We start from the raw sequence: 16,443 nt of genomic DNA, 5'->3' as shown, positions 1-16,443 counted from the left end.
CCACCCAACTGCCCAGCAGCGTGTGAGAAGAAAATGTGACAACCAAATGGGAAAATCTTTGAAAAAAGAGTAAAAAACTCCTGTAAGGTACAGGGTGGGATAATTATTATTAATGCAGTTACTTATTCTATGCTTATTTCTTTACCTGTGATTCAGTGACAGATCGGTGAGAAAGAAACGCACACTTTGTAAATAATGCCTTGAAAAGAAAACAAAACAAGGCGTCTTTGATTTCTTCTCAAGTGCACTCCTGTTTGTCTCGTCTATGTCCTCGATCAGGCTTCCGTCACTGAAAGTATCGTAAACAGAGGTAACATTCACCCCCAGGAGACTCCAGATTTCTTTTCTGGGGTGAAGGGATATTTACCACTATCTTCAGAAGGGAGTCACACTTTGCAGATAGGGACATCATTTCACATATAAACCAACTGCAAGTTTCAGGCTCCTGTAAGTCGCCATTTCCGAGGATGGCGAGCTCCATTGATCTGCCCCATGCCCGTTCTAATGCTTACTAAAGGAGCCCCAGGTTTGAAAAATACTAAAGATGTAGCAAAAGGATTTTTTATGAAGGAAGCATTCAGAAGAAGGAAGTTTATTTCAACATCTCCAAAAAACGGTTGAGGAATGTTCTTGTTTTCATGCAGAGTAGCTTTGAAAAATGGTTAGGTTGAAGGGTATTTAATGGTTATGTTCTAGACGTGTTTATTGGTGGCACAGACCAGGAGAAACCTCTTCCCTTTGTTTTCTAAGCATGTAAATTTTTGCATATTTGTTGCCAGGGAAGAGAATATTTCTGGATTGTAACCAAGCATTATTCACCAATTGTTTTTCATTGTCCTGAGCTAGGAATTTGGAATAAAATTATGAAAATATCAGTAAGAGCCGTAAGTCAACAGATAATTACTCAATATACGTTTGAGTGTTCAGCAAACACTTCCTGACTATAAAGGAAGCATCTTGGACAAAGCAACAGACTTCTACTCAAGTTTTATGGATTTTCTTAGAAAGCCCAGGTTTTACAACCAGTTACTATATATCCGTATTAGTTTGAGTCAGCATGTTTGGATAATAAGAAGAAAGTTTACATATTGAATAAATAATTGATTTTTATTCAACTCACAAGGCAGGCAGGCATCCCCATTTTCATTTTTAGCCTGATCCATGGACTTGTCACCACATAGTTAAAAACAATCATACTTAAAAAAGAAAACTAATAGAGGAAATCTGGCAAACCCAGAAACACTAAATTTTGCCTTTTGGAGGTTTCTATATTGCCCCAAACTGAGCGATGTGCTCTCACTTCTGTTGGGAAGTTTATGCTATCTCTATGAGACATTCTCTGCCAAGACACCGCTGACTTGACCTTGCTCATATTCTTTTATTACAAGTGTTAGCTAAGCTAATTACTTCATATGTTTATGGCTAGTGATAATTTTGATACGTCTCCTTGCCCTACCTCTGTGGAGTTATATTCTTGAGCGACTTTCTTGTAAGGGTTAAACGTTGATTTCTACCATGCTCTCTCCTTTTCCCTTGACCTTTGCAATGTCAGAGGTCAGAGGTTAAATCAAAAAGTATTTCCTCTACAACAAAACAGTGCCACTCAGGCCCAACTTTGATAGAACTCTTCAGGTTTTGCCTGTTGGTACCAAACATTTACTGGCCCGCAAAATGTTTTGCCAGCTTGAAAGAGCATAAGTAGGAAAATAAATAAATCAGTACTCTTTATGACTTAGGCAGCATAAATCACTGTGTTCCCTGAGTGAATGCAAGAGTGACTATTTGCAAGTCTGATTTATTAGGAACTATTTGCTGCATTGGCCAACGTACCGTTTAAAAGACAAGTGATTGAGAATTGACAAATAGATTGAGAATGCTCCCCCCTCTCCTTTGTGTGTCTAGACCGAGAGCCCCCAGTAAAAATGCCTTCTTTAAGAACAAGATGCTAACTGCAATCCATCAACTTGCTTGTCCCAAAATGAAATCTCTCATTTTGCTCCAAACAATGTTTAGGTTGTCTGAAATATAAACATCCTTAAAAGAGTCCTTGAAGTCCCTGTAAAAACATTCAACTTTTTTTTTTTTTTTTTTTTTGAGGGTTAAAGTCCCATGATAATCAGGCTTACTGAGAGCTCTTTGCCCTGGTACGCACCACCTACAGAAGATGTTACTTGCAGGTGAAGACTCTACCTCAAAACACAAAGCTTTGTTTCTGCTCTTTTGGAAACTGGGAACTTTCCAAGCCTCTCACTGGGAAATTGAAAAGGAGCAGGTTTATACCTGTCTTACTGGCTCTCGAGAGGTGGAGCTTGCCAGCCCAGAACAACAATGAGGTAGTTGGGTTGAAAGGAAGGAGAACCGTTAGGATTTTTAAATCTGGTTTTCCCTTTGGGTAGGACTCAGGTGAGAAAAGACTGTCTGAATTGGAGAGCAGGAGTCACTTCTGATCTCCTGTGTCAAACCTTCAAAGAAGGAACCCAAGAAACAATAAGCTGTCTGACGAACCTGCAAAACCTTTTTAGAAGTCTGAGGTGGCATGAGATTTATTCTTATCAAAGCAAAAACTTGAGGAACAACATTCCCTCTATCAATAATAATAATAATCCGATACTTTTATGGTGTTAACTTTTATAAAAACAACCACAACAAATCCCACCACTGTTTCCTACCAACGAACGTGATCCATGTATGGGGCTGAGAAGTCAACTGCTTCAAATTGCTAAAACACTAAGACATTAGCTCATTCTACTTATTGCTTAATGTGTCATTTTAAATTAAAATAGAGTTCCCTAGTAATCTTTGTTCTCACCGTCTTTGTAATTAAACAGACTACTGTGAATATTGCAGATTTTTCTCTTTCGATTTTTAAGAGCCCATTAACTTTCCCCTTAGGATGTGGGACACACTTAACGTCGGTAGCTGATGGTACCTGGTGGACTTTATAAACACAAACCCTGGCAGCAGGCTTCCCTTAAATTTTTATTCTTCTCTGGACACATGTATGTACCTATATAAACACATAACTCGATTTGGAGACTTCTTGTAAGTCTAGACTTGTCTCCTCAGAATGAATTTTGCTGCTTTGTATACCAGTTTCAAGACATGGCATTCTTGAAGCTCTGAAATTCTCAAATTTCAAAATTTGATGGCATTGGGGTATTTCACAATAGAGTCTTTGTAATTCCATATAAATGTGACATATCTCCAAGAAAAGTGATTCTGACTGCTTTAATCCTAATGAAAGGATGTAGCAATTACTGTAACATTCCCCCCTAAAGATTAAACAGTGTTTATCTTTGAAATCTGCCGTGAAAACACTTGAGGTCAAGAAGATAGTAGTTAGAATCTAATTAGAATTCTAGAATTTTTGAGAGTATAAATCTCTGGAAATTAAAAATCCAGCATCCCAAATAGGTCAGAATATAGTAATACCCTCTGGAATTTATATAATTACAAATCTCTCAAAATTTTCTTGGGAGTAAGGGAGGTGTGTTATTCTCCGAGTCCATAGATGGATAAATAAGAAACACAGAGATGAATTCACCCAGTGATGGGGCCAGAATTTGCATACCTCACATCTAAAGAAAAGGTCTCCTTACACACTGCTGAGCCCTTTTCTTTAGATGTGAAAAACTTAACTGTATTAAAATTTTCACCACCTCAAAACAGGATCTGAATGTAGCCCCTCAAAGCACTGTTGATGAAGAAAGGATATGAGCCTGAGTTAATCCAGACTGCCACATGGAAAAGCAATCTGGGAGGGTATTTTGAAATAAACAGATGGAAAAGGAAGAGATCCTTTTGAGTGTAGTGTTAAATTTACATTATCCTCCATGAACTTCCACGGAGCCCCCTTGTTTATATAATTCATCACTGTGTCCTTAGACAATATAGATTGGGAAGCCCAATGAGCTCACATTCTTTTTCTTTTCTTTCTTTCTTTTTCGTTTTCTTTTTTTTTTTTTAACTCTGAACTCTCCTTTCAAGGGCAACTTCTGGAGGGTCTGCAAGACAACCACAAGGATCAGTGAAGACCAGCCCAATCTATCTGTGCCTTCGTGGCTATTCCTGATTTTCTTGGGAAAAAAATTATGATTTCTCAGTTTATTACTGACCAACTTGCAATCAGTTTCAGACACACCATGATCTCCACCGATGATTTATTTGTTTCTGTCCCTCTACTTTTGAATATGCCACTCATCTCATTTATAACATCTTTGTTTCCCTAATTTATATCTCCATTTTCCCCTCTGCAACTACACAGCAACAACAAAATAAAAAGATTTCCAGGAATTATCCCCTTCAGTAACACATGGTATTCCACTTATCCATCTGTATCCCCTAGGTGCCTCATATACGTTGACACTCTGTGGTCATTTGTTCAACAAATGTTCACATGTCTTCTCATTGCGTCTTCACCGAGTATCTTCACCCCTGGCTGCACAACAGAATCACTTGGGGAGTTCATAAAAGATATGGATGCTTGGGTCTTTAGGCCGTAGGGCCAGTGGTGTAAGCACACGTGCTCTCCAGGAAAAAAAAGGTCCTGATTGGTAGTGGTTGTCGATTTCCATGGTGTAAATACTCACATTACAGGGGATTTCAAGCTACCTACTTGACATTACCTAACATCGAATTTGAAAGAGATGCTCACAATTGGCTCACAAGGGCTGGCTCTACATCCGCTACCGGGCAGGCTTCAGGCATATAGACATGTACATGTACATGCTGATACATGTATGTCCCTATATAATCTCTCGGTGATTCTAATATGCAGATAAGGCTAAGAAACTTTGAACTAGGTTACACATTTCTTGGATGCAGTAACTGTTTTATTTGCCTCATCGTCCCTACAACACCAAGAATAGATACTGAATCAATGTTGTTAACAGACCACATAAGGTTATTAATCTAATGTTCATCGCCAGTGATGCAACAGAGAACACAGCAGTATCCTTTGACCCAAATGTACTGACTTTTAAATTTACTTTCTCTTGATTTTCTTACTGATGAAGGATGAGAGGCTAAATATATTTGGAATCTCCTACTTAGAATGCCAAGCTTTTGTTGATATTTTGTGTTGTTTAATATTATTTACCAAGACTCAAACGCTGGTATTTATTTTTAGTTCCCCTTACCACTCTTGGCTTTTAGGAATGAGGGCAGCCCTGAAAATTTCCTTTCATGTTAACTCTGCTTTTATTCTACTTAAAGTATACATGTGATTATTCAGACACATTTTCCCTGTATGCTTACATGGGTTTAGAAGCTTCAGTTTTCTTTCAAGCAGCATTTGTAAAGAATGGTAAACACATAAGCCCATTGCTCAGATGGGCTTTCCCAGGCAAAGCACCATTGTCCCAAGAGAACAGGGTGCAAAGTACCTTTTTAGAGACCTCTAGGGAAAAGATCACATGGATATTTTCTATTATATGAAAGAGATATACAAAGAACTTGGTAATCCACAACACTGGGTAACAACTTACTTCAGCAGGTTCTGCATGAGAACGCCAGATCTCCTGGGTATCTCTTTAAACTCGGAAGGAGAGAAGTGCGGGAGAATTAACTACTTTAAGATGGTTAAGTTGACTCTTGGTTAAATTCACTCATGGTTAATTTACTCTTCAGGTTTTTTTTTTCCTTCAAGACCTACTTTCTCAATAAATACAATTCTTATGTTTCTATGTATAGATTATATTTAGGACAAGGAATACCAAGCATAAAGAGTAAGAAAAGTAAAACTGCTTTCTAATTTTGATGTAGCCAAGACCTCAGAAACTGATGAAGCCAAGGAGGCAAAGCCTGAGGGTTCATCAATCTGCAAAATTGGTATAACTTAATTTCCCAGTTTCCCAGCCCTCTTTGAGGGTGTTTTGGCTTATCAAAGGTTATGGAATAATTCAACGAACAGATATGTTACCTGTCATGAATCATGATATAGCTTTCTTTTAATGACACGATCTCAGACTATGTATTCCTGGCTTTGTGTGAAGGACGCAACAAATGTTCATGAATACTGTAACGCTGACCTAATCAAAACTAGAAAAGGACAAATTTAAGGTTTAATTTTGGGTTAAATCTTTTTCACTCTACTTTTTATACTAATTGGGAGGGGCGCCTGGGTGGCTCAGTCGGTTAAGTGTCCGACTTCGGCTCAGGTCATGATCTCACGGTCTGTGAGTTCAAGCCTCACATCGGGCTCTGTGCTGACAGCTCGGAGTCTGGAGCCTGCTTTGGATTCTGTGTCTCCCCTTCTCTCTGCCCATCTCCTGCTCCTGCTCTGTCTCTCCCTATCTATCAATAATAAATAAACATTAAAAGATTTCTATTAATTGGGAGAAAAAAATCATAATGTCCATCTCTTACCTGAGCAGGCTTCTTCTGAACGACTTGTTGTGGCTAAGGAAGAAACAAACAAACAAAAAACTGTTATGTCTTAAAAGGAAACACACATAATGAAAACAATTAAGTATACATGTTTCAATTATAGGCACTTGTCTGCAAAGCAAAGACAAAAATTTGGTTCTAAAATTAGATTCACATGAGGAGGGCAAGGGCCTAATTTGTTAATATTTTGTTTTAAAAAACTCCGCTTTCTTGAGATGCAATTTACATACAATACAATTCACCAATAATGTGTATAATCCAAAGTTCCTTTAGTGTATCCAGAGAGTTGTACAGTCATCATCATCATCACAACGTAATTTCAGAACCTAATTTCACCTCCTCTAAAAGAAGCCTCACTGCCATTATTATTGACTACCCCCCACTCCATGTTGCTTCCCTAGTCACCCTCGCGTCCTTAACCAACTCTCTATCTCTATAAATTTGCCTACTCTGGACGTTTCATGTAAATGGAATCATACAATATATGGTCTTTTGTGTTTGGCTTCTTTTACTTAGTATAACGTTTTCCAGAGTTATCTGGGTCATAACATGTGTCAGTACTTCATTCCTCTTTATGACTCCATAACATTCCATTGTATGGCTATACCACATTTTGTTGATCCATTCATCAGCTGCTGGGCATTTGGGCTGTTTCCACCATTTGGCTATCATGAATAATACCATGAGCATTCATATGTAAGTTTTAGTGGAGACATGTTTCCATTTCTCTTGGGAAGATAGGTTGGAGTGGAATTTCTGGGTCATACAGGTAATTCTAGAATAAACTTTTTGAGGAGCTGCCAGACAGTTTTTCAAAGCAGCTGCACCATTTTACATTTCCACCAGCCATGAATGAGGGTCCCAATTTCTCCATATACTTGTCAACACTTGCTATTGCCTGCCTTTTTCATTATAAACATCCTGCTGGGTGTGAAGTTCGTCATTGGGGTTTTGATTAGATTTTTCCCTAATGACAACTGAAGTTGAAAATCTTTTCACACGCTTATGGGCAGTTTATGTATCTTCTTTAGAGAAATGTCTTTCAAATCTCTTGCCCATTTTAAAATTTATTTGTCTTTTCATTACTGAGTTAATGTTCTTAAGAACATTAAGAGTTCATTATATGTTCTGGATATGAGTACCATCAGAATATGATTTGTAAATGTTTTCTTCCCTCCTGTGGGTTTGTCTGCTTTCTTGATGGTTTCATTTGCAGAACAGTTTATTCTAGCTATATCTGTATCTAATTATGTACATAGAGCAGAATTCTCTTTTTTGAGTGAAACACCTGAGGGAGGTGTTTTTCCATCGGCTTAAATAAATTTTCCAATAATCAGAATATTGGAAAGATATTTAAATGATTCTTTAGTATTGTAAAAGTGGGATTTGAAGTATGAGCTTTTTGATGGATAATTTCCAGTACTCACTCTCATGTCTGAATATGAGCCTTACTTCTATGCACACATCACTAGGGTTTGCAAATACAACTATGCCACTCTGATGTGGCCAGTGACGCACTTTCATGGCACAAGTGAAAAAAATAAAATTGCTACAGTTCTCTCAAATAAAAGAACTTAGGGTGAATTCACTATATCATGGGGGTGTATAGCTCCTATTCATTTTCCCCCTTCCCATGTGATTGGTGTGACTATCCTATTGCTGATGTATTAAACATACTATATAAAAGTCATCAGAGCATTTTTTTTTTCTTTTTTGGATGAACGAGATAAACAGTTTTAAAAATACTTTTGTTCACTGAAAAGAAAAAGCTCTTCCCTTTGCCTTGAAAATCCCAGGAGAGATGACATCCCAACAGCCCAGGTATGGAGATGATGTCTTCTCCAGGTGGCACTGAACCAAGAATGATTAAGACTTCTTGCCTCATAGGGTCCAAAAGCGTGCACTAAGAGAGTATTCATTTCAAAAGGGTCATTTGTAAGGACAGACGGCTTTCTTCCTTCTCTTTCTTCCTGCTGATGACACCTGTACACATGTTTACTCCCAAACTGCTTCAAATCCCCACGCATTCTTGCAGGCTGACTGTTCTTACTGCCCAGAAGTTCCCCTCCTCTTTTGGCCGAGGATGCCGCATTCATGTGGCTTCTGCACACTGCGGGGCTCAATGAAATCTTCTGAAAGGGCTGCCAACTCACCCAATTTTCCATGAATTAGGTCCTGACACTTCAATGAGGGGAAAGACAATGTCTGAAACTCTGCCAGCGCTGGCTCCCGGCCTAGTCCGTGTCACAGAACTTGTCCCAGCTGCCCTTCCACACAGCACTTCATACTTTTCAGACCACCAAACAAACAGACCCTTGAATGCTCTCAATGCCGGTTGGGGTTATGGCTGCCAGCATGTTTTCCCAGCCTCTGGCACCCAATGGCTCCAGACTGTGCCGAGAAAGTTTTGTGTTGTTGTTATTTTGTTTTGTTTTTATTTTTATGAATGGCTTTGGTAGAAAATGCAGACGGAAGCATAATACTACGGCCATTCATAAAAAGGGAACAGAAACAAACTAGAGTCTGGAAATCTTCGCGGACACTAAACAAAGCGCAAGTCTCTTATCTTCCTCGAAGTATCTCCTAGCTCAGGACGAAGTGTTGATGCCTAGAAACCAGTTGCCCCTTAGGATTCTTGTCATCAAAAGCATGGTCGGCCACCTATCTCTATAAGAAGAACTGAATAATGTCAACTATGCGTATCGACCTTCAGTGTGGTTAGCAGTGTATTTTCCTGTACCTTAACACATGAGGAATATTTTGCACATGCTTTTCCCATATAGAACCTAAAGTGCTTTCTATTTTTAACAGCTGCCCCTTTGTGACTGGGAGGTCCCAAGCCTGATTATCCCCCCGCCCCCCCCCCCAACACACAGGGAAACTAAGGCATAGGGAATTTAAGTAACCTCCTGGAGACCATTTTCTAAAGCTAAAACAACCGGAGTCTTCTAGTTCTTTTAATCCCCTGTACAACGCTCTGAGGAAGCCCATTTCCTTCCTTAACAATAACAAAAACAAAAGTAAAATTGAAATCCAGATCCAATCCAGGAGGAGAAAGGCCTTGATCTCCACTTCCAGATTCACCTTCTTCTTCGGGATCTCTCAGGATTCCCCACTGCCACCAGGGCCTGGCTCTGGTTCCTCGAGGCTGCTGACTACAAGTTAGTACCAGGGGACAAGAGTTAGTTCCCAAGGCTCCAGCTGATCCCCTCTCCCCCATGGAGAGTCTTCCATTATTATCAAGTGTGGAGGAGTTGAAGAAGTCCCTTTTAAAGGCAAGGATTTCATAATGACTGTTCTAGACAAATTAGCAAAAGTCCTCTCAGTGGCTTCTTTGGATGCTTCTGTTTCTAAGAAGTCTATGTACGTGATGAGCTCCTAACAGTTTAGGCACCTTGTTGACTTGGCATGCAAATGTCTTCGTGCACAAACATTTTGAGTGTCTTATGTTATTAAGAGACAGTTACACCTTTCAAAAAGCTTGTGATGCAAATCTCTCATTCAGCTGTTGTATTTAAGCCTCTAAAACACAGAAGGTGAAAGAGAGCTTTCCAGCCAGAATGAAATGACCACAAAGGACTTTGAAGAAATGCTGTGGGTTCATACGACATTAAAATCAAACTGTGAGAACTAAAAAGACCCCATCAACAGAACAGATCATGTAAAGATTAAGAAAGGCCCTCTCTCGCCACATGGGCTTCAACGTGTGGTTCTCTGCAGGCTAATCCTTACGTTGCACTAGCTCTGCCAAATTCAAAGTACAATCTTTACGCAAATAAATATTATTGTTATGGTCTGTACCTAGCGTAAGACATGCTATGAAATCACAAAGGATACTAAAAAGAAAGCACATACTTTTAAGTTTCTGATATCATAGGGCAAATCAGTATTTCTCTAAATAAAAGGAAAACAGTTATTGAATTTTTAATGTCCACAGAGTAGTTTGGTTTTGAGATTTTACAGAAAGACACTTATGAAGGACATGCCTGCCACACCATCTATTTCAGAATAATTAAGGGGTTCCCCAGCCCTTCCGAGAATCCAGCCTATGGATTCCAGGGAGTCTAGATATTTAAAGCAGACACTTAGACAGCTAAGCCACCCTTCTAGTAGGCACTGAAAGAAAATCCTTCCTAACAAAGAACCTAGACATTAGTAGATCACTTTTAGTACTAATCTAAACAGTAAATGAAATAAGGCTGGAATTGGGCTTACCAACTTAATTTTTTAAAAAATGAGGTTCAGTGTGCAGTAAAGTGAGGATATCCTTATGAAAAGAGTCTTAAGTTGACCTTTGAAAGAAAATAGCCCTTCATTTGTATCTCTGTACCGATGGGTCTTTTGGTTTCATGTAAGCAGCTGATTTTTAATCTAATTATATCTTTTGTTTCTGCCAGCCAGTGGGAAGTGGTTTTGTCCACTCTGCTTGGAAATCATAAGACTGTTGTTCAATCAAGAGGTACTTCTGTTCCTTAGCGCAATCTTTTCTTCATATGGATTGTTTTTCATTCTCACAGCAGTTTAGAGTAGGACAGATCCCCCAACTGTTTACTAAAAGAGAATTTTAAAACCCTCATTTCTTCTGTGAGACATTTAAGAAGACTTTAACATCTCCCAAAGTAACATCTCACAGGTTAAGTTCAGCTTTTAAAATTTTTAATATGGGATCATATTAAAATGTTTGTTAAACAGATACTTGTGTTTAGACTTCCAGAGAGTCCTTTTTTTTATATATATATATTTACTTATTTTTGAGAAAGAGAGAGTGAGAGGGAGAGAGAAACAGAGGGAGAGAGAGACAGAGTGAGAGCTGGGGAGGGGCAGAAAGAGGGAGAGACACAGAATCCAAAGAAGGCTCCAGGCTCCGAGCTGTCAGCACAGAGCCCAATGCAGGGCTTGAACTCATGAACCATGAGATCATAACCTGAGCCGAAGTCAGACACTTAACTGACTGAGCCACCCAGGTGTCCCTAGACATTCAGAGTGTCTTTTATGCCTAAGTCAGCTCATTGAAAAAGTGGAGCTTTTGATTGTAATTGTAATCACACAAGTACAACTACCTTCATATTTTGCCTGAACTAACTGATGAATATATCCCTACCATTTGGAGACTATTTCATTAAATAAATTGACCTATGGCTCAGTGACCTCACTTGCTTTCCAGACTAAATTAATTGGTTATTTGAAGTAAAAAGTATCCAAAAAAAATTAAATAAGTAGACAGAGCCCAGATTCTACACAGGTAATTGTCCAGCTTCTACATAAACACTCCAAACATAACCATGAACCATGAAGGCCAGCAGGAGCTATAAGCCATGTGGTGTACATACTTATGGGAGTTCGTTTTTACTTGCATTTTGAACAATACCCATTTTTCACCCTTTGTCCCCAATAGTTTAAAGGCAATATGGCCATTCTTTCTGTCTATAACCAAGAATCATTTCCATTTCTGCACTGAGAAATATGCTTTTCACCCTCTGAAATTTCATAGTGCCATTTTGGATGTATTTTCTTTGAATATGACGTTAACCCAACTGGAGGGAGGTTACCATCATCACGAATGAAAGTTCTTTCCTGCTTTTCATGAAATGATGTAATCAACATACTTACTCACGATCTTCTGGATTTACAGTTTTAAAACTTCAATATTCCTGAATGTCAAGACTTATATTTGGGTTCCTTTAACAAAATGAACATGCCCTATGGGTTTTGAAGGGTTTTTTTTTTAAAGGCATGAAAACCTTTCCATCCCCTTTTACAAGTCAGATTGTAAGTGGCATCCCACAACAGAAAGCAGACAAAATGAAAACGGTACTTCTGACTGGAGTGCCAATGTCTCATTCACAGGGCTTCCACTCCAACCTATTCCTGGCCTTCTAAGGATGCACCTGGAGCCCCTCAATGAAACCCCAGAGCTCCTGGAAAGGTCAAGTGAAGGTCTCTGATCTTTAGATGCAAATCCTCTATCAGATCTGAATCACCAAGATAGGCAGAGGCAGAGCAGTCTCATTCACTCAGCATGACTTAGACTGAGGTTGAATCATATGAACTTGCATTTGTGTTTGTCAAAATTAGTAAAATAGGAACAATTTCATATATTTTGGCCTAACAGAATCAAGGTAAGGTCACCATTCTCCTCATAATTTTTGTGATTTGTTAGGCTCTGGTAGCTTAGAAGTCCTACACATTTTTCTATTTTCTGTGCACCTCGATCCTGCACTCAGTTTCCCATGCTACTCCACCCTGGCTGCTAATCCCGACACTCATTTTGGCAAAGTTCTGCCAGACTCTGTGGTGAAAGGGGGGATTAATTATTATTGGGGGTGATGTTCCAGGTTTTCTTATTTATTCTGCAGCTGTTCTTCCGGTATACCGTGGCAGCTTTTGTGACCATCTACTAACTTCTTCTCATACTCACACAAGCCCTTCTAAACTCTGCCTCTTCATTGAAACTGAATGGCTGGAATAATCTGCATATAACAATTCTTGGTGGCTATCCAGGAAAGCTCTAAAAAGAAACATGTAACTTCTAATTTAATTTAAAATGGTCAACTCTCAGCTATTGCCACCAGTATAAAGAAGTTGAGTCCAGAGTATTCTCTAACACCGAGTGATCCCATAATATTTTATTTACCTAAGATTTTTTATAATTAGATAGGGACATGGTGTGTCTAAAGTTTGAAGAACTTATATCAGATCATATGTTGGTGGGACAGTGTGAGGATGTGACTTGGCTACAGCTATACAAAACTCATCTCTATTGCATATACCACTTTTCTTGGGTGGGAAGTCTTGTGTTCATGGCTTCCTCAGTTGAGAATGATTGTGCCCCCTTGTGGCGGGAGGCCTTAGGAAACCAAAACCATTGACCATAACTAGTTGGTAGCAATTTTCCTCCAGCTTAGAAAAAGCTTGAGTTAGGTCATAAGTTCTATTTCTTGTGCCTCCTGTGTACAGTTAGAGATGACTGTGCAATGTGTGTACACATGTAGCCCTGGATGGTTACAATTTGACAGTAACATCTGGCTCTTATAGTGCAAAGGAGATTTTGTAGTTCTCTGTATCAAGTCTCTCCTAAGAAGTGATAAGTCTATGGGGAGTTTTGGCAAAATCTCTGGAATTTCTGCTTGGTATTGGGGGGAAGGGGAGGTGTTCTTTATTTTTTTACTCTACTTGGCTTTACTCTTAGACTTTAATGCAAAAGACAAAAGTCAGCATCATTTCAAAAGTATTTATTGGATTATTATAGCAAAGTGTCCTCACTGCTGCTGGGCTCATTTCATCTGTTCAAGAATGAGAATTGTCACAATCTGCTTTAGTTAGCGTTTATTAACATCAGCCTGTGTGTGTATGGCAACACACCACAGCAGTTCTCATGAGAAGAAATTTGGGGGCCAATACTTTGGAGTCTTAGCCTACCTTCAGACACCTTCAGAATGGAGTGCAAAGATCAACAGGGAACGCTTTAAAAATTTCAGTGTCCTGATTAGCTCCAAAAGTCAACCATCTATAATCTGATGAAGGTATTTATTGGCTCATCAAATCCTAACTGATATTTGATAAACTATACCTCAGATGGGGACTGGATGTACAAAATAAATAATGTTTCCTGGCCTTGGGGCACCTGAGGGGCTCAGTTGGTTAAGTGTCCGACTTCAGCTCAGGTCATGATCTTGTGATTTGTGAGTTTGAGCCCCACGATGGGCTCTGTGCTGACAACTCAGAGCCTGGAGCCTGCTTCGAATTCTGTCTGTCTGTCTGTCTCTCTCTCTCTCTCTCTGCCCCCCCTACCCCGCTCATGCTCTGTCTCTCAAAAATAAATGTTAAAATTTAAAAAAAAAATGTTTCCTGGTCTCAAGAAGCCTAGAGTCTAATGGGGGAGACAAGCAAAGAAATAGATATTAGAATACAATGTGCAATTTTAGATTATTTTTCTATGTTCAATGTAATCTCTTATGTTCAATGTAATTTTAAATGTAGAGAGGCACAGTCATGATTATTTTCCCTCTAATAGAGAAAGACAACATGATTATTTTCCCTCTAATAGGGAAAATGAGAAAGTACAGATAGGAGAAAAAAAAGATGGAGGAAGAAACTTGATGATTTCGCGTAGAAGAAGAATATAACTTCTTTCCTATCACACAAAAAAAATACAGATAGGAAAGAAATTTCTTTATTTTCACTTAAACATTTTAATTAAGCTTAAATATCAAAACAAAACAAAATGTAGTATGGGGTAATGTTGTCAAAACTATGATTAGTCTTAAAATGATACCGTGGTGTGTTCCTGAGTTATTTTATTTTATGGAAGATGGCCATGCTTGGGGGATAGAAGGCGTTCTGAAATGAACAGCCACACACAGGTGGGGTAAAGGAATACATGGTCTTATGAGTTGACTTTTCATTTTAATGTTTGCATTTCTCCAAGATTTGGGGGAAAAATTCATCTGTAGGCAAAAACTTCACCTGAGTGAAAATGGTGACATTAACATTACTTCATAGAAAAACAATCCATCTGTTTCAGTCCTATTTCCTTATTCTATAAGTTTTTAAGCGCAAACACTACCTATTGTTTAAAGCCTCAAGTTATTTATTTATTCGCTTTAGATATTTCTTTTTCTCTGCATATGACCACTTGCACTGCTAGTTCACTTCGCATATGTGCACATGGTAAGCAGCACCAAAGTAAAATGAATAATTGTTTGAAACACCATGCGGCTGGGTTTCAACAAATCAAACACATATGCATAGATGCTGTGAACTAAGTTCAAACTTTAGCTCATGTCAACTTTAGCCAGATAGAAAGACTAATTAATGTTCAATACTAGATAAAAATAGACATCGATAAGGTAATGGAAATCAAATTATATATTATTGCAGATGAGCAATAATTAATACTCCAGGTTTGTTGGTGGTATACCTGAAAGTCCACCTAAGACATAAAGTCTTCTTAACATTTGACTGATTACTCAGATAGTCATTATATGAGATTGGATATGGACGTTTTTTACGTAACAATTTTTACATAATTATATCTTTTCCTGTGTGGTTGGCCATTTGCTTATGATAGGCATAATGTGATTTTTAAAATAGTTCTAATTACTTTTTTTTTGGATGAAAGAGATTTGGGATCAGTACCTAGAAAATTCCTTTGGGACATCAGTATCATGGTGAAGTGAGTCACTCCTTTTTTCTGGCCTTTCTGATTTACAACTATTCAGACATCCATAAGGGGTGGGGGCGCAACAACAAGGAGCCCCTGCACAGCACATCAGGACACCTAGAGATACACTGGACTGCAGAGGGGGTGGTGGAGTGAGGGAAATGGCAATGGAGCTCACAGCAACAGAGGTAGTGGTGGCAGAGAGAAGGTGGTGGCTGGCCAGCAGTAAGCCAGCACAACTTTTCCGGGAAAGGAGGTGGAGGGCAAAGGCAGTGAGTTAGGGCTTGCTTGGTCATGTCCTATAGCTAGAGGGATGCCTTGCTCTCTCTGAAGAGAGATGGCAGTGACTGGAGTGGGAAAGGAAAGGAATGGGAAGTAGGCAAACAGAGAATTGAAGGAAATCTCTCCTGCTATCTGCCTCAGGAGTCAAGAGGATTGCCCATGGACCACTGGGACCCTCCCAATTTGAGAATATCCTTACTGGGCAGTGGGCATACCTAAAGCCCAAGTGCTCAGTACACATATCTCCTCCTCTGCTGCCACCCTTTACTTTTTCCCCCCTTCCTTTTGATGATTGCTGCTAGCCTTAGTAGGGAGTCAGCTCTGGGTAAAAGAAACCAAAAACATGTGTTATAGCACCACCTTCTGGAAAACAAAAGGAAGGCTCTAGACTATCAGCCTATTGAACTGCTAGAATCAAAGTAAACAAAACCATGCCTAAAAAAGGAAAGGTACCCCCTATTTCTTATATAGACGCAGACGCACTTCTCAACAAACACCATGAAAAACCATGGTAATACAATATCACAAAAAGTGAAAATTTTCCCACAACTGAGACCAAAGACATGGAATATTGCAGCCAAATTGATAAAGAACTTAAAAGAACTGTTATA

General features: G+C 39.0%; 1 protein-coding gene across 1 annotated transcript in view; it reads right to left on the bottom strand.

The window, feature by feature from the left end:
• Window positions 1-16,443, bottom strand: part of HMGA2 (high mobility group AT-hook 2) — a 136,125-nt gene that overhangs the window by 5,239 nt on the left and 114,443 nt on the right. The window contains exon 4 of the mRNA XM_039234293.1: window positions 6,367-6,399. Within this exon, the coding sequence (XP_039090224.1) occupies window positions 6,367-6,399 (33 nt within the window). The remainder of the gene's footprint in view (window positions 1-6,366; window positions 6,400-16,443) is intronic.

The sequence above is a fragment of the Hyaena hyaena genome, unplaced genomic scaffold, assembly GCF_003009895.1.
Source record: "Hyaena hyaena isolate Hyena2069 unplaced genomic scaffold, ASM300989v1 scaffold_87, whole genome shotgun sequence".
Classification (NCBI taxonomy): Eukaryota; Metazoa; Chordata; class Mammalia; order Carnivora; family Hyaenidae; genus Hyaena; species Hyaena hyaena.
Note: the sequence above shows the minus strand (reverse complement) of the source record. Positions and strands in the feature narration are given on the sequence as shown.